The sequence below is a fragment of the Rissa tridactyla genome, chromosome 7 (assembly GCF_028500815.1).
Source record: "Rissa tridactyla isolate bRisTri1 chromosome 7, bRisTri1.patW.cur.20221130, whole genome shotgun sequence".
NCBI lineage: Eukaryota > Metazoa > Chordata > Aves > Charadriiformes > Laridae > Rissa > Rissa tridactyla.
Window position 1 is genome coordinate 13,558,211 of NC_071472.1, and position 18,294 is coordinate 13,576,504.

At 39.9% G+C, this 18,294-nt stretch overlaps 1 protein-coding gene across 11 annotated transcripts in view; it reads left to right on the forward strand.

Annotated features, from left to right (window-relative positions):
- The window catches only part of CLASP1 (cytoplasmic linker associated protein 1), a 184,794-nt gene that overhangs the window by 110,436 nt on the left and 56,064 nt on the right, over nucleotides 1–18,294 (forward strand). For 10 of the 11 annotated variants that reach the window (XM_054209897.1, XM_054209899.1, XM_054209901.1 and 7 more), the window contains 2 exons: nucleotides 1,971–2,138; nucleotides 16,024–16,127. In XM_054209897.1, the coding sequence (XP_054065872.1) occupies nucleotides 1,971–2,138; nucleotides 16,024–16,127 (272 nt within the window). Of the gene's footprint in view, nucleotides 1–1,970; nucleotides 2,139–7,982; nucleotides 8,091–12,038; nucleotides 12,102–13,027; nucleotides 13,031–16,023; nucleotides 16,128–18,294 lie in introns of all 11 variants that reach the window. The other variant, XM_054209909.1, reaches the window with a different exon arrangement.

Here is an 18,294-nt window from a genome sequence, read left to right on the forward strand (position 1 = left end):
CTAAGCAGCTGATCAACCTTGAGAAACTGTTAGTTGCATCTGCTCGTTAACTCACTGCATTCTGCAGAGGCTTTTGGAGTGACATGTTTGTGAATAAATCTGTCTGTATTGTGTATAGCATAAACCGCATGCTGAACGCTGTATTGTCTTGCTGTCTTTTAATCCACTTTTTGCCTGTCCTTTGGTCTGCCTTCATAATCAAGGATCCAGATCAGCTAATCCTGCTGGTGGTAAGAAATGTTTTCCCTTTCTTGCTTTCTCACGTTATTTCCTTCACATTTGTTAACTGCTAAGCTTTTAGCTTCCCTCACGCTCTCCTAACTATGAGACTTAAAAGGCATTTTCTTAAAGTCATAAATCCAAATGTGTATGGCAAGTGATTTTGCTTTCTCATAGTAATCAGACATGGTAAGCATACGTTCTGCATACTGAAGCTGGCTCATTGCTGCCACTTAAACCCCAGGTGCTAAATTCTTCATCCAGTTATTTCGGTGCAGCCCTGCTGACACGGGCGAGGCCGCAGCAGCGTAACTGGGAGGAGTATTGGCTTTCAGGGTGCGGGCGCTGTGTGTGAGGCTGGCATCTGGCCCAAATATTCTCACTTTGGGGGTGGTGGGGAGGGAGCCAGCACCACATACAATGTTGGAGCATATGGTTTGATGGTTTCAGAATGGTTTTGGCCAAGAAATTGGAGGCGGAAGTAGGTTAAAATACATGCCTTATGTTATTGTCCATCAGATTAATAGAAGTGCATATCTTCTTAAATCAACACAGAAGAACAGTCTTTAACTCTTGCTAGTTGTAATAATATCTGCAACTGAAATTTTTGTGAGATGTGTAGATACTCTTCAGAAAGAAACCAACATGAATATTGGTTCTGAATGTAAGCTTGCGCGAGTATATTCTTGTAACCTTTTCAAGTATAGTTTTCCTGGGTGTTGTAGTAAACAAAGAGAATGTCAGGAATGATAATATCAGCGGCAAATTTTCAGTGACTTTTATATAACTGAAGAAGCAAAAAAGAGTCTTGAATCTATTACTTTCACAGTTCTTTGTGATTACCTTTAAGCTAGCATTATTTAATTTTCAAACAACTTAGCAAATGAAGATCCACAGGAAAAAAAAAGTATTATTCAACTCCTTGAGTTAGCAAGGCTATTTAAGATAGGAATATCTACTGCAATTGAAATGTAAATATGTAAATCAGTCCTGGTTAGACTGTCTCGCAGACAACATTGCTTAGAAGAAATGTAAACTTGCCATGGACTATTCAAACAGACAAGGAACAATAAACCAGGCCACCTACTTAACTGGCGAAAAATTGTCTCCAGCTGAAAAATAACTGAATAGTTTACCTTTAACCAGTCAGACCCAAGTAAGACAGCATCTCTACAAATGTGACAGGCTCACTCAGTTTACCCTTTATTGTGCTCATCTGCTGTTGAGATGGTATTTTTTTTTAAATTTTCCACCACTGAATTACTGGGGGAAAGTAATGCCACCACCGCAGTGCAGCGTGAAGATGCCTGAGCCACCTTGCAGCAGGTTTCCGGTGCCAGAAGCAGGCTTGCTGCAGCACAGTGCTCCACGCAGGCTAATTCCTGTTGCGTCATGAGGAGTTGAAGCAGCCTGGGAATTCCGTGCTGCTGCAGCAAGGCTGCTCCTGGCATCTCCGCAAGCTAGGGTAAAGCCGGCTGGGGTATTCACACACCGCGGTGTCTGCTTTGGTGTTGATCCCAGCTGGGCAGCACGGTTCATACAGGCAGGGTTGCTGATGTCAGTGTTTATTGTGCATGGGCTTTCCTCAGTCTTCCTCAAAAGCCTGTGGAGAACACTCACATTAGTTTTCTGAGTTATTTGGATGGAATTCTTAGAGTTGATTGTGTTCTAGTTTTGCTGTCAAAGTATTTAAAATCTCATGGGTTTTTAACTGTGTTTTTTTTTTCCCCTTATTTCTGGTTCTCTTCTAGCTGGTAGCCGGTCTAGTTCTCCGGGTAAGCTGTTAGGAAGCGCCTATGGTGGCCTGAGCAGTGGAACATCCAGAGTTCAGCCGGTGCCATCATCTTCAGAGAAGCGCACCAAGATCCCTCGGAGCCAGGGATGCAGTCGAGAGACAAGTCCCAACAGAATAGGCCTAGGTAAGAATAGTCACTGCAGTGACACGCTGACCGGCGTGCTCAAAGGAGAGACTTTCCTGTTGACTAGGAAAGTGTTTATGCGTTACTGTTGGTGGTCTGAGTTTTTCAGCTGGCAGGTTAATGTGATTGTGCCTTGTAGAAGAGTGATTTTAATTTTCCAGGTTGAGCTATAGTTTCAAAGTAGGCCTAAAGATGTCATGAGATGTCTGCTGTTTGAAATTCAACATGAGCGATGTTATTAGATCAGGCAGCAAAAATAGTTGTGAATAACCATCACTGCAAAAATACCTCATTTGGCATCAACTGCTTAGTCCTGGAATGAGTTGAGCAATCTTTACAGTCAGTTGGCATCAAGGGCAAAGAACAACATCTTGGATTACTGTAGAAATTTTGCAGCTTAAATGATTTGTCCATCCTTAATATCTTTTCTCATCCTTAATGTCTTGGAGCCGCTTTCTTAGATGGTGTTTTAGACTTATGCTTTAACTGTTCTGCTTCCAATATTCTTGACTCAGTGACTGTTATATAAATATTCTGTAATAGTTTTTATTTTCAAATTTATCAGCAGACTCATTTTTTTAAGTCGGGTGAGTAAGCATCATTATATATAAACTTTTGTGTATCTGAAATGAGGTGGAAAGGTATGCAGTGTGCTGTCTGAACAAGTAAATATTGTTTTCATTTTTTAAATGGAAATGTTTTCATAAATGTGAAGCTTATGTAGAGAAAGAACACTTTAAATAATACTGTTACTAAATTATTTTATATCTCCAAAGAATTCACTAGTAGGTTGAAATTGATTGAAATTATATTCCTACTGTTGTCAATTAAAGTTTTAACTATTGCCCTAGCAACTGTATTTTAAATTTAAGCTACCTTTCTATTTAGAATGTTGTTAATAGAGAAGTATCTCATTTGCCCTTCAAGTATATTGAAATGAATTTGAAGCACCTGAGTGCATATGCTGTTATGATTCATAAATAATATTGCACGTTCATTGTGATTATTTTTCCAAATTCAATGTTCTTGTGTCTGATCTGTTTTACAGCCTCTGTATGAGTTGTGCTTTTCTGTTTGTTGCTTTAAAGTGTAAAGTGCCTCCCAGTAATTGTTCTGCCATTGCTCTGCAGAAGTGGGTTGTTTTTTAGGAGGCAACAAAGAATGATGGGTAGTACCATCACATACGCTTAAGCTGATCATCACATTATGTGATGATTCTGATTTGAAACAGTCTTGAGCATCTGAAGGGAAATTGTCTTGTGTAAAATCCTCACTCTTGGGTTGCCTGCTTTCAGGTGTATTATGGGAGCCTTGAATTCTTTTGAAACTGTAATTTATTACCTCATTGGTGTGTGTTCTTTGGGAGTGGGAGAGAGCTCTGACAGATGTATCAGATGGGTGGTTTCCACCCATCCTCCCCCCTAGTTGATGTCCCAAGCCTGCTCTTTCGGGCTGTCGTGGGAGCAGGAGAGTTTAACACTTGTGGTGCCTTTAGCACTCAGTTGCAGAAATTGTGTCTTCATTGGGTCTTGAAAATGGTAATATTGGCTTGGATGGAGATAGCTTTTGAGCTGTCATCTTTATACCATTATTCCATTGTATTTATTGCTTTACAACATAGTAGCTAACAGTATTTTATGCTTTTTTATTGTGTTGCTTCAGTCTCTATCTTTCTTGACGCTTTTTTCATTTTTCATTTCATTGAATAGACTCCCACTCACCTCAGTCCTAAATATGTCGATAGACTTTTTCAGAGTCTGATTCAAGATGATGCTTGAGCACACACATAACATCAAATGTACATGCAGTACTTTTGGCTCTGTGGGATTATTTATGTATTTGATACACGTGTGCTTATCCAGTGGGCTGAAACATCTCAAGTCTGTGGTCATGTTGCAGCGCAGCAGGTGTTGAACCACTGTGCAGGTGAGGCTGTTAGAAATGGGTGATTCCTGGATCCTGTTCGTAACTCATCCATTGCCTTGTGTGGCTTTTGCAGGGGTGACTGGGAGTTGCAGCCAGACCAGTGATGTATGTGTGCAAGATGAAGCACACAGAGTGTCGGTCCCTGCGTGCAGTTGGGTTTTATGACAGGAACCATCCACTGGAGTTTTTCAGGCCCCTCTAGGGCCGTGGCAAGCCGATAGAGCCTCTGCATGTGGGTGCTGTTAGCATCAGTACCTTCCTGTTAGCTTAGGTTTCCATGAGGACCACAGGTATCCATGAATTATGTTCCGTATGTATGCTGGAAACCTTGAAGTATGTTGTTTTCCCAAGAGGCAGCACAACGAGGCACATCCGGCATGCTGAGGTCCTGTGTGGTCACCTGTGTGGCCCTGCTCTGTGGCAGTTTTCAGTTTTAGGCTTGTCTTTCCTGTCTGCTCAGTGGAGATTTCCTAGTGGTGATACCCTCTTGGGGAAGGAAGAGTATAGTCCACTTAATGTCAAGTTGGTGTTTTTGGCTCCTTGAAGGAGGCCTCATCAAAATAGGTGACGTCCATTTCCCATGGATTGGAAATTTATGTGCTTGAAGTTAATTCTGTAGGATGCTCAGCAGATCATGTGGCACAGTTAGATCTGAAAGGAGTCAGAGATTTGAGATTGTCATTCTCCAAAAATTGGAGCAGGCACAGCTGGCCACCACTTTCATGCAGCAGCACTCTGTTGGGGTTGTGCTCTGTGTGTGTGTTGGAAAGCTGAAGGCAGTTCTTGACTTGCCTCCGCTGGGTGTACCCCACTGCAGAGCTTTGCTTTGGCAGCAGTTACAGGCGCTTTAAAATGCTCGTACTGATGTAAAGGAAGCGTCTGCTGATTTTTAGTCTCTGCTTAAGAATCATTAAAAATCACACCCTAATGAAATGCAGATTTCTTCCAAGCGTTAGGCTGGTAAACAGGGGCACTACCGACTTCTGCTGGTGTTCCTTGCATCTGTTGGGTTTCACTGGTGTAAGACAGCCTAATAGTGTGTTTTAGTAATGGCGTGAACCATATCTAGTTGCTCTGCCTTTCTAAATGAAATTCGTAAAACTTACGTGTAGAGGACATGTCTAAAAAGTTGGGATTTTATTGAAAACAATCCATTGTTGTTCTGTCCTAGACTTTCAGTCCAGAGCTGGCTATGGGCACACCATCTGCTTTCATCCTGCCTACTCTTTTTAATCAATTTTGCTACTCGTTTACTTAATTTCTGTTTGATTTTTGGGGGTTGGGAATTCTGAAATTAAGACTTATGTCTGTCTTCTCTGCCTTTGCTGCCTGCACTGCAAAGACAGGCCGTGACAGCACGAGAGACTCATCTAAATGACAACACTGCTGGCCCTAACTGCTGGCAGTGCCCCAAGGAAATACTCTGAACAGCTGATATCCAATCTTCCCTACACAACACAGCAGTAAAAATGTGGGGCAGGTGCCTGGGAGTCCACAACAGACTCATCATTCAGTTCTTTTCAATCCATTCTTTTTTTTTTCTCCTTTGCTTTTGTGTCTGTATCCGGTAACATGGAAAACTTTTGTTTGACCATTACTCATGAAGTGCCCAGTGTTTGGTTTTGGGTGCTCTGTTTGTGCAGTCAATATTGTGCTTCATCTGCAGCATTGTCCGACTAGTCTGTTCTCATCCAGTTAAAGTGCGTTTTCTTCATACTTCATGCTGCCGCTGTTAGCTGTTATGGAAGGAGAATGTACTCTATGCATCCATCAACATATATATATATATATTAATCATTCACATCTCTCCCTCTCTAAAGAGCTTTTGCTAGTTTTAGTAGGGTTGTATTATGGAAAAGATTGACAGATCTTCTCTACTTAAGAGAAATAAGTGCTTGTGCAAACCTGATGTGAAGGCTGCCATTATTTACATATAAGCACGAGACCCAAGAATGAGAAGTTTGCTTCTACAGAGCCCTCGATTTCGAGCAAGTATTTGTGTGGAAGACTTCAGAGTGTTACTTTCACCTGTAGTTCACCTGTCAGCTTTTTTCCTTGTATATTTGAGGTGGGAGTATTGTGCTCATGGACCCTGACTTCATCCAGTTCATACTATTTAGTCTGTTTTGTTTATTATAAGACCATCTAACTCAAAAGTTTTAGACACTACGGTGATCTAATCAACTTGGTCAGTAACTCATCTTGTATTGTCTGACATCAAAGGTCAACCATCAGAACCATTAATTCATCTGAAAGATACGAGTTGCGTTTTGCAAAACTGGGAGGGATTTGACAAACCAAGAATCTGGCAGTAGTCTGTATTTGAATTTTAAAGCCTAAATATGAAGGTTTCTATTTTGTTCTGTACTGTTCCGCTTGAAAGGATAGTAATAGATCCAGTGTATATGAGCCCCCGGAGGCACTGTAGGGAAACTTTATTAGCTTGAGTCTAGGCATTTATAAGAATATACGTATATTCTGAAGCATGCAATGGCACTATTTTTATAAATATGAGGATGCTGTTAAAGAATTAGTATAAAGTAGGTTCATGTTATGTGTATGTGCCTATGCTACATTGTCATCAAAGCTGGTAGATTAGATTTTACTCTGCATGAGAAAATTCTTTAATGGCTTTTCATGAACACTTAAAATATGCTACTGCCTTCTCAAAACAGCAGAGGAAATACCTCTTTAGTCATTAAGTTCTTCAAGGTAGACTCATGATGATTAACTACTATTCTTTTTCCTAAGAAAACATTGTATTCTCTACTGGGCATGAAGCTTATTAAATAACTTTCTGCAAACATCTCTCCTATCAAAATGACACAGAATTTGCAGAGGAGTAATCCAGTTTTAAATACCTAAATTACTCGTTTTATAAAACCATAAAACTCAAATTCTTGATGTTAAATAACCTTCTAGGGGTCTAGCTCTGTTTTTCCTACTTGGACAAAACCAGCTAAAGTCAGTGGAATTGCTTTTTTGCTCTGAAAGCAGCTTCATCTTCTGTCTTCTGCTTTGCGTTTGGCCAAATGAAGAGTGTGCATATGATGAGTTCCCGTGACGCAGCTGATAGGCAGGAGCCTGATTAGCCTGTGGGAATTGAGCACTTGATAGCCCCAGACCAAAGATAAGAGTCTTATTGGTGTAGGGTTTTGTCAGAGTAAAGAATGTAGTTTAAAGCTCCCCCTGAGTACACGTATATCTCAATCTGTGCACGTAAAACCATAAGATTTTAGAAATGTTTGAGGAGCAGAAATTAGCTTCTGTTAAAGATCTGAAGCTGCTGCTGATAGAAAATTCAAACCACTTTTAAACTTGTCTGTCAGGTATTCAGGTTCTAAATGCTTTTTTTCCCCAGTATCCTTCATTGGAGAAAAATGTCTCTGCAAGTCTGTACAATACACCTTTTTTCCTTAGGATATTTGTTAATGGCAAAACTATCCTTGTGAAAGGCAAATCTATGTAAAAATAGCATATTGGTATTGTGACTACTTCTAAAAAATTTTGACCTGGTTTAAAAACGCTGCTGTTCTGTTCCGGAAGGGTGTTTATCTTACAATCAAGCAAAAGATATTCCAGAAGGGTTTCTTTCGGCATCATCTGTTTTGCATGTTTTGTAACAGTAGAGCTCCCCTAATTGATTGAAGATTCCTGCTCTACTTGAATAACAAAACTTGAATTACTTAAGAAAAAGGCAGACCGTCAACCAGACGTTTAATGCTGCTGAAATTTCACATCACAAACACAGCTCAGCGTGTGACGTGGTTGGTTTGTAAAGAGCCTGGGCAGGCTGCTGCAAACTATAATTACTAATGTAATAATTACCGTAACTAACAGAAATGTGACTTGACTTTGAGCTTTCTATCCTCATTAAACTTGTTCACCTTCTCTGAAACTCTCCATGCTGCATGCTAGCACGGAGCAGTCGTATCCCCCGACCCAGCATGAGTCAGGGGTGCAGCCGTGATACCAGCCGTGAGAGCAGTCGAGATACAAGCCCTGCTCGGGGCTTTCCTCCGCTTGGTGAGTACATGTAGGCATTGGAGCTTTAAGGGTCATTTTTTTTTTTTCTCCTTTTCCCTTGTTCTGATTGCCCTTTCAAGACGCTGCCAGGTGAAATGAGCTTGTTTCCTCTCCTCTGTTGGAATCCTGACACACTCCCCATTTCCAACCCTCTTTCCCTTCTGTTTTCTTCTGCATGCTTCAATTCTGGTTCTCAGCGTTTCACTGTTAGGAAAATAGTTTAGTTTAAACTTTTGTAAATTTTAGTTTCATTAAATGAGCTTTTATGGGGCTGCTGTGCTTCACTTTACAGCACTGATGGAAATCTATGGGAGAGCAAGCCTCTATTTTCTAGGTCACAGTGTAGTAGTTGGTAGCATCATAGTGTGTTGTTGGGTGACTCTCATTATTCATGATCTGATTTTTCTTACAGCTAGGTACAGTAACGGTATGTCATTTCTATATTAAATCCTCCAATAGATATAGAACCTGTGTTTTGTAGAGGGTTTACATGACATTGTCAATCATTAATTAACAAGTTGCGTGTGCCACTTCATAGGAAGTGTTTTCAAGCAGCCTAAAATCATGGAAAGGTTGAGGTTTTAGAAGAGAATCGTTACCGTGCAGCTTAAGTGTACAGTACAAATAGAAAATCTCATTACACTTACCACATGCAGAAGTTTTTTTTTCTGCACAAGACTGAAAACAGCAGGATAGTTAATGTTTCTGATCAAATACCATGTCATATATTCAACCAAATACATCAATTGTATGAAAGATTTGTTTGTCATCTCAGACGTAATGAAATGTAGTTGATCTCCCTGCCCTCTTCATTTGCATAGTAATTTCATAGCTGTGCATGTGGTATTTAAAAGTGAGAAAAAAAGCTCTTAAAAATTTCATCAATGCTGAAGAATGTTATTATGGGATCTGTTTTGCACATAGTGCCAAAACACAGGTATATGAAGTAGTGTCTAAGTGGAACATAGCATTCTGGGCTTAATTCTGCAACTTTAATCCAATAGTGAGAAAAGGTAATAAAAAACGTGGACAGATGGGCAAAATTTTCCTGTTTGGTTCTCATACTTGATTAATATTCTGTACTGTAATCTTTTAAAATTACATAGCTATTGTCGTTATTGGTTTGGTTATTCATCTCAATTTCAAACACTGTCAGTAGAGGGGCTCGTTGTCTTCATCCATATGAAATCATTGGCAAAATTCCTGTTGCTTTCAATGCTGTAGAGTGGAATCTTCAAGATCATATTAGAGAGGATTTGGGGTTCAAAACTTCATTGTTTTGAACTGTAGTGATCTATAAAATAATATAATTGCTTTATCTGTAATACCTCAAATTTTGGTGAAAAATGAGAGTTCAACTTAACATTCAGAACTTGGTTCATAGCTCTTTAAGATGACCTTTTTATTGATTAAATAAAGCTGGTTTGATACCAGAGCCATAAAAGAATAGTAGATATGCAACTGCAGCTCATTTTTAGTTACCTGTCTAGCTTCAGTTATGGATGACTTTCTCCAGCCAAAGTGTTCAAGCAGGCTGGATTTAGGGGTTAACTTGTCAGTGTTCTATGTCATTGTGCTGTGTTTCATTTTAGTGAAAAGATATTAATTGAAATACTGTTTTGAGCCCTTTTTCTGGAAAAATCAATGCAGTGTACCACAATCGGTGTGAGTTTGGTCCACCACCGAGTCTGACTTGTACACCGAACACAAAATTTCAGTTACAGGTGTCTATTACACTGATTGTAACAAACTTTATTGTGGGGAGAAGGCAATTTCATTTTAATTAATGATACTTAATTACCTGAAGAGTAATACATTTCTAGAAATACATTGTTATTAAAAGTTACTGAAGCAAGGTGGGAATATCAACATAATAGCAACCCAATATACTTGTTATCATGTTGTCTTTTTTCTTGTGTTTTCATTTAAATGCTTTAAGCTCGAGCATGTTCATGAACTTGTTAATTATGTAGTGTGTTATTCATCTGACAGAAATTTATATATGTCGATTTAAGCCAAAACAATATGAGTCTATTACAGTATTTCTAGAACCCAGGCTAATCTTACATTAATGCTAAGATAATATAATCCTACTGTGCATGATCTATTTTTGCTCATAAAGATTAAGTTGTATGTTAGTGAATTATGCTTAAGCTAGCTATATGTAAATGACAGGATTCTTGCATTTAATGATATTATGGTCAATGTCAACGCTGACATCCTGACCTTGCAAATTGCTGTGCTTTGTTTCGGGGCTGCCGTGCAGGGATGCACATCTCTGCACCAAACCTCTTGCTTCTGAAGTTAGGAAACCCCAGTGAAGAGGTTCACTCAGCTTCTTTGCAGAGATGTGATATTTTTTTAAATTATTATCTTTAATTGTTATTCCTGTTTCTTCGTGGGCCTTGATCTTGCAGTGACATCCACAGGGGCACAGCGGATGGCTCAGGAGAAAGCAATTGCGAGCTCAGAATCTTAATTGTGAGGTTCAGTCCATAATCCTGCACTGATCCTGCAAATCTTTCATGGGTTATGGTGTCAGTGGGATTGTTCTCTTGAATAAATGCATGTGTTCTCCATAGTTAAAGACCACATTGCATATTCTGTATAGCTTTTAGTCAAGCTCTCACAGCTGGGAAAATACTTAAATTTTATTTTTCTCACTTTGATGATTTCTGTTTTGTAATATTAGTATTTGTGTTTATGAATGCTTTGCCTTAAACGAAAGACTTAGTTTTTCTACTGCATATGTATATGCATAAATGACAAAGCCTATTTGTATTAGAAGGTGATTCTGCTTTGTTTTTTCGGTTTCTTGACAGTACTAGTAATGATGTTAAAGCAACAAGGCCTTCAGTGAGTCTGTGGTGATGAATTGCTCAAATGAGCAATCAGTTTCTTGGGTCAGTTGCTTTGAGCTAGGTGAGCTTGGCTTGTCATTGCTAGACACAGGGAAAAACTCTCTTTAGAGAAACTAAACTTCTGTAATCTGGAAACGCCTGGGCCAGCTTTCCATTTGCTTTCATAAAGATCTCACCTTTATGCTGAATCCAAGAACTGAAAACCTCTCCAAAGGCATTTTGTGATTCATGGGCTGCTGACAACTGGGAATTGAAGTGGGAGCTATATTTGGCTCCGGCTCTTCCGCTACTGCGTGTGCTCCGCTGCTATTAACAATTTGTATACATGTGGTGTGGTTCTAGATAGATGTGTGATGTGCGTGTTCAGACTAGCTGTGCATGTACGCACTTACATTCAAAAAACATGTATGCAAGATTTGTTAAAAGCAAGAGACTTTTGGTAGTAGCAACAATATGTGTGTACGTGTGTTTACTTGGGGAAAAAACCCAACCCAAAGACTTGACCTCCCTGTATGACTCTTTCTACTTCTGTGGTTATTCATTCCCTTTGTTAATGTTGGGGTTTGTTTTGTGCATAGGCTAGAATGTTGTGGAAAAAATACCTGCAAGCACAATTCTTAACCATTCATCATGGCTTCACTTTGGGGTTTAGATCAGACACATCTAAATCCTGCTCTGTAGTTATGTGCTCCACGTCCTCGTGATGGCCGTCTGCCAGATCTGTGGGTCTGGAACGTGACTGATGTGCACTGGGTTGGTTTTTTTGGGGTTTTTTGGTTTGGTTTTTTGGTTTGGTTTTTTTTTTTTTTGCTGAACTGCACCGGGTTTGGGACTGTTAGAAATGAGTTTTGTCATGCATCATGTTTACGGTCATGGGGGAAAGTGGTGGGGGGAAGCTACAGACAGAGGTGTCGCTGTGGGGCTTGCACTGTATCTGTTATGCATCCATATACAGCGTCATTTCCCTGTCACTATGAAACACCTTTACCGGTAGCGGTCACACGCATCCCCTTTGGATTGTGGCATTTTCTGTCTCGGGTTCAATGTGTGTTAATCCTGTGGGTGTTGCCATTCCTTCTACTTGCAGCTTCTCGACGTCATTCCAGGTCCACTAGTGCTCTCTCCACTGCTGATTCTGTTGGGCAGTCAGGTGAACAAGCGCTAACTGCATGAATCCGCTTCTTATACGTAGTCGTGTTTTACACCATCTTAACATTTGCTGTCATGTGCATCAGCCAGCACTTGGCATGTGCTTCTCACCGCTGTGGGGCTTTCTGTTCTGTTTTTGTGCAACGTGGCTTTTTGTTTTGAATCTCATTTATTGGATGTTTTTAATTTTTATGCATTTCAGGAACGTTGTGAACAGTGTTTAAACAAAGGGTGATCCAGGGCTTTCTCAATTCTCCTGTAAATTGGATCAGTTGTGCAGCATGGGCTAAATCCTGACAGATGCAGAGCACTTGTGACTTCTGTTTATATTTCCTCTTCAGCAGTGTAGCAGTTCCCAATGCCTAGGACCGGATCCCAGTGGGTTTCATCCCATTTATTACTAAATATTCTGGACTCCTGTCTCTATTAATGAAAGTTCTTTGTGGGATCCTCTCTAAAATACACTAGAGCAGCAAGAATTAAGCACCTGATGAGCTTTCAAAATGAACTTTGGAGCAAAACACATGCTGATCCATCCTTCACTTAATTCTGAAGGCCTTGTCCAAAGTACACGGAAGTTGTTGAAAAAATGATTCACAGGGCTTTGCATCAGGAGACTAAGGCTTACATATAATGAGAAAAATCTGCAGATTCCAGTTGTTGCTTCCCCACGTCTGTGCTGGATTCACAGTTGTGGAGAACCTGTAACTCCCTTTGGAATCAGGATGTTTCACTGGGAGTCTTAAAAAAAAAAAAAAAAAAAAAAAAAAAAAAAAAATGAGGGCTGCAAAGCTTTGGGACAATAGAGACTTAATTGTGGGGACAACGATGATGTAGAAGACGAGGGCTTCAGTGTCGTCTTGAAGTCTAAAATTGTATAAAGAATTAGTGACTCTGAAAGTTATTTGATTAACGCCCTTCAGGTAGGGAGTGAAAAATACTCTGTTTCTAAATCTATTTAAATGGCTGTCACTTAAACTCTCAAAACACTTCCCTTACGAGTTACTCGGCAGAAATGATGCAAGCTGATTTGACTGGCATTTTTCAAAGTAACAGTTTTGAGTTGGAATTCAACAAAAATAGTTGAAAAAATTTAAAATACCTCAATGCCAGATTTAAGCTTTGTTTGCATTCAACGTCTTGTGATAGTCACTTTATACTTGGCTCCTGTGGTTTGGTACAAAGCATAATTAAATTCTATATGGTTTCTTGTGTTCTGAAGAAGGCCAAAATCTCCCTAAAAATGGCAAAATCTGGCCAAAAATGGTGGTTGGGAATTTTCATCAAGTTTGTAACAAGTATAATGACTCTAGGCAGGGAGACAAGGGAGTGTGGCCAGAGCATACTCTACTTATTTCTTGCCCAGTAATGCTGGGCTTGCCTGTACTGGTTACTCCTGGAGCCAAATGTGTTCCCAGCCCCACGTTAGAGATATGCCGAGGTCTCTCCTAAGGTCTGCCTTCTGCACTCAGGTACGGTAAGGGTGTCTTGGGGAGAAGCCCGGAGTGACTTGGGTGTTACAAGTTTAAAGATCACTGAAAGAAGTATTTCAGAAAATTCCTGATAGCCGTGGAGACAGATAAAAGCCAGCATGCCACACTGTACTTAATTTGTTAAAAAAGCTCCATTTTGTTTCTTTATGCTGGGTATTTAAACTGAACTACAACTGAATTACTTTGTCATTCTGTTCTTCATTTTTTTTAAAAAACAAACTATCTTCCCTTTTCTAATGTAATACTAAATGAATGTGAAAACAAATGACAGTTGTATTTTTTTGATGCTATCTTATTTCAAAAGTTAAAGCCAAATCCTGATCTCAGTAACGCTTGAGTAATGTTATTGAGTTGGGTTTAAATATAAGACTGAGTCCAGAACTTGTCTCAACATTTACAGCCCTTGTACTGTACCAGCTACCATTTGCCATTTGCGCGTAGGAAAAGACTTGTCTTCTGTACATCTTTGTAAAGTATATCTCCGTTGTAGTGACTTTAGTTTCAATCAGACCTAATGCGTTATCATCTTCCCTGCACTTCTATTAAGAGTGTACAGACCTTTCTGTTTTAGGGATGCAGTACTGTTTCACCTAAATATTTGAAATGATTCTTCAACCCAAGTGCATTAAAAAAGGGAATAGTAATAACACATACAACTTTTATTTCTTTGTGAAATTTCATGATTTGATTACTTTTTGGCAGTAGTTCTAAGAAGTTTGTTTATTTTTTTTTTTCCCCTTGTAATGTGTTTTGTAGAAAATGTGCTTTTGTTGTAAATCAGAAATGTCTTGTCTGGGTACATAACTCTGAGAAACAGTAAATTTGATAGATAACACTTCTAATCGAAATAAACAATAGTCTTCAGGGTGGTTTTTTTTTTCCCTCTCAAAATACTTCAGATTTTAAAAATCTTCCCTATTTCCCCTCAGTAGCTTAATCTCTGACACACTCAGGTAAAGCTTTAGAATTAGGACAGTAGACTGGCAGACTTCAGTCTCTGATTTAAATTATGCATGTCAGCGTGAGCTAATTCCTTAAAAGATATTTCAGTGCAGTATGTTTTTAAAGAAGAAAACAATGAAGTTTTGTGATAATTGCAGTGTTTTCGCAAAAAATGCCATAAGCTACTGAATAACAGGCTTGTGGAAATCCATGATACAGTTACACATTTTGATAAAGAGTATATTTCCTTCATTAAATTAAATATAGATGAACTGATAAGACCTGTGTGACCTGATCCCTCTCTCTTGCTGCTTGATGACTGCCTCCACTGGGGATCGGCTGACGGTCTATTAAATGGGTTCAGGCACCACTGAAGTTGCTGGCAAAACTCTTATTGGCACGTGCGGGTGCAGGGGACAGACGTGTAAAGCATGTCCCAGGAGGGATGTTCCCGGTCCTTCTTGAGCAAAGACGAGCCCACGTGGAAACAAAAACTTGGAATGCCAAAACCAAGCTCTTGCTGCTTATAGCCCAGAGCCAGGATCCCAGCAATATGGTATCTCATCTACTCCCATCTAGGAGGAGTGCTGACAGAACTTGGCCCACAATAGTCACTCATATTTTCTCATATCCGTGAGCATGGTTTTCTGAATTTGGCCTTTGCCCAAAGAAACTAACTTCAGTAACTTTTTTGGCAGACTGGGCAAATGATAAAGTATTAGGACTGTAAATGGCATTTTCAACTCAATCCTGTTGCTTTAGATGCTACTGAGAGCTTTGCCATCAAATGCAAAGGGAGAACGGTAATATTGTTAGATCAAAAAAAAATAAATCAATTTTGATAAATCATAGAGCCTTTAAATGGCATTTAAACTGCTTCTCAAGAACAGCAGTAAAACAAAAATTGGAGTCACTTCACAAGCAAATAATAAACTTTATACTGTGAGGCTGCGGGGGATATTCTACTGGTTAATCAAGCCTTGAGACATAAAATAGGCTAATCTGGTGCTGCTAGTCTCACATCCCTGCCTGAGAAGAAGCTGCGGGATGGATGAGTGCTCTGGTATTAACATGTTCTGACACTGGGCACGATTCTGTCTCTCAAGTTAATGAGAAGCTCTCTCTTGATTTTTGAGAGCGCCAGATCGGGACTGGCACGTCTGCCTCTGACATCAAAATAAAACTGTGAAACCACTTCTGTGTAAAAAAGAAACACAGACTAGATATGCTGCTTCCCAGCTTAAAAAAAAAAAAAAAAAAAAATTAAAATTTTGCCCTGAGGATCAAAAATTGTCTCTGAGGCCCAACAAACAATAGTTTATTTCTTACTCTAATGGCAAACTCTAGAGCTGTGGATAAAAGAGTGTTTAATGGAAAAGCACTGTGAGTTCCCAGAGCCTGTGGGGAGAGCTGCTCGGGCACCTGATTAGGATTCCAAGTGAATGTGAATTCATTTAACAGTCCCTTTCAATGTTGTCTTTTGTGCAGACCGGTTTGGACTCGGGCAGCCAGGCAGGATGCCTGCTTCGGTGAATACCATGCGAGTCCTGAGCACGAGCACAGATCTGGAGGCTGCTGTGGCCGATGCACTGGTAAGAGGAAAAATACAAAATGCTTCCGACACCGGAAAGTGGCTTAAAGTTACCTGTACGTACGTTCTCCTCTTTCTAAATAGCTTTGTTCTGAGTGTGCCAGTGTCTGATGCTGTAGAGTTAGTTGCCTTTTGCCGCTTTGTCTCTGGGTATATCGTCAGCAATATTTGTTTCTTTATTCCGTGTTAGTTCTCCATAGCTGTTGTCAAACGGACGGCTGTGGTTTGGTGCTAGAGCTGCAGGATGGGTTCAATCAGCTGTTTGTCTCCCACTTGGCTCTCAGAGGGTGAATGTGTCACTGTGGGGATGCCCAGCATCCGCGGGGTCAGGGATTTCCATCAGTCCCATCACCTGCGTGAAGACTTTATCAGTAAAACACAGTGTTTTCTGTTAGTGTCGAGTCCTGATAAGGTTTCAACAAGAACTGAGAATTTCACAAGTTCCTGCCCTGTGTTATTTGCACCTGGCTGGATACTTGGATCAGCTTGTAACTTGGCTTGCCTGTAATACGTACCATCTCACGCAGTTAAGTTGGAAGTGTGTTTGTCTAGTTTGCTGCTAGTACTTTCAAACATTCTGTATGTTTCCAAGTAAATTTATTGTCATTTTTTAAAATTTTATTTGTTCTGTATAATCTTACTGTACTATAGTATCTCTCAGCTAGAACCCAGAAAGTGTTTTCTGCTCTTCAGAAGACAAGTGTTAAGATAAGCCTTTGGATTTACCTTGAGTATTTGCAGGGTAGAGGCCGGAGCAATTATTGTAGAGCATTAAGCGGGTACCCATGTATGTACCTTGGGGCTCCTCCAACGCTAGACCTGAGCTGAGGGGAGAATTTCCTGATGTATCTTGAGACAGATATCTCCTTTCTCTCTTTATGGAGAATGAACCGTGTCCCCAGAGTTTGTGATAGATGTCCTTTCTCCATTTCCTAGTTCACTTTCCCTAGGGATGCATAGCATTTTCTTTTTTATATTTGATTGTCACCCAGCTCATGTCACCTCCATTTCTAGATGATTATTAGAGTACTCCTAGAGAAATGTCACTTTTTTTACAAAATCTACCTTTCCATTAAAAGAAGTGTTTGTGAATAATACATAGGCAGGATGGTATATAATAGATGGCACTGTTGCATTTAGTGGACTGAATCATTAGTGGGCATTTTCATTAATAAATTCAACAGCTTGTGAGCCAGTTTCGGTTCTCAGCACCTCAAATTTGTCACCAGAGCGGTTCAGGACATAGTTACAGATGATGGCTTGCCTGTATGAATGAAATCAGGCTGTACCCCTGAGTGTGAGCAGTTGCCACAGTTCAGTTCACTGCTGATCACTGAGATCTCTTGAGGTGTGACTTAATCTTCAGCTAGATTTACAGAGTTCCCTTTTAAATATTCCGCTCTTCTAAACTAAATAACATTATACCGGAATGTTAAAATCTTAAAGGGTTGAACTTAAAAGAGAAATCCTTAAGTACAGCTGGAAACTAAGTGGTGCTGCTGACTTGGTTGATCAATCTGAATTTGTATGACAATGCAATCTTGTTGTCCCCTTCTTTCCCACCACCCCAATTTGTTCTTTTTCTTGGTTGTCTTCTCACAACAGGCAATTTACAAACTCTGTTCAGGCTCCTGTTGAGAGAGTAATGTGATGCCAGCTTTTTCCCAGCGGCCTTGTTTACAGAGGAATATTCTTTTTCCTGTAGTAGGAAATTAAAAGAAGTTCTCCAAAGATGTCTTCAGCCAAATACTCAGTTTAAATGAAACCCAGTGGGTCATTTTGTGACCTCTATTCCCTGCGTGCGATTCCCGTTGGATACACTGTTTGAGAGATGGACTTGGCCTGAACCCACAGTGTCTGTACTGGGAATCAGTGCTTGGATCTGTCAGAAGAGCTCAAAGGGTGATGGAAACTTTGGCGTTAAGTAAGGCCTTTAAGCCAGAGGTGCCAGCCAGCGGGTCTTAAAAGAAGCTAAGCTTCAAAAAAAGTGTGGTATGAGAACTGTGAGTTAAAAGAGAACTTGGTTAAGTGAAGTAGATTAAATGTGCTGTACTGTAGATAGCGGTTTCCTGACATCAGAATTTCTTTCCAAGACTCTAAAATCAAATGCTACTGATAATGTGTGGGGAAATAAATCATTACCAAAAACTCTGATGTCTTCCAGAGCA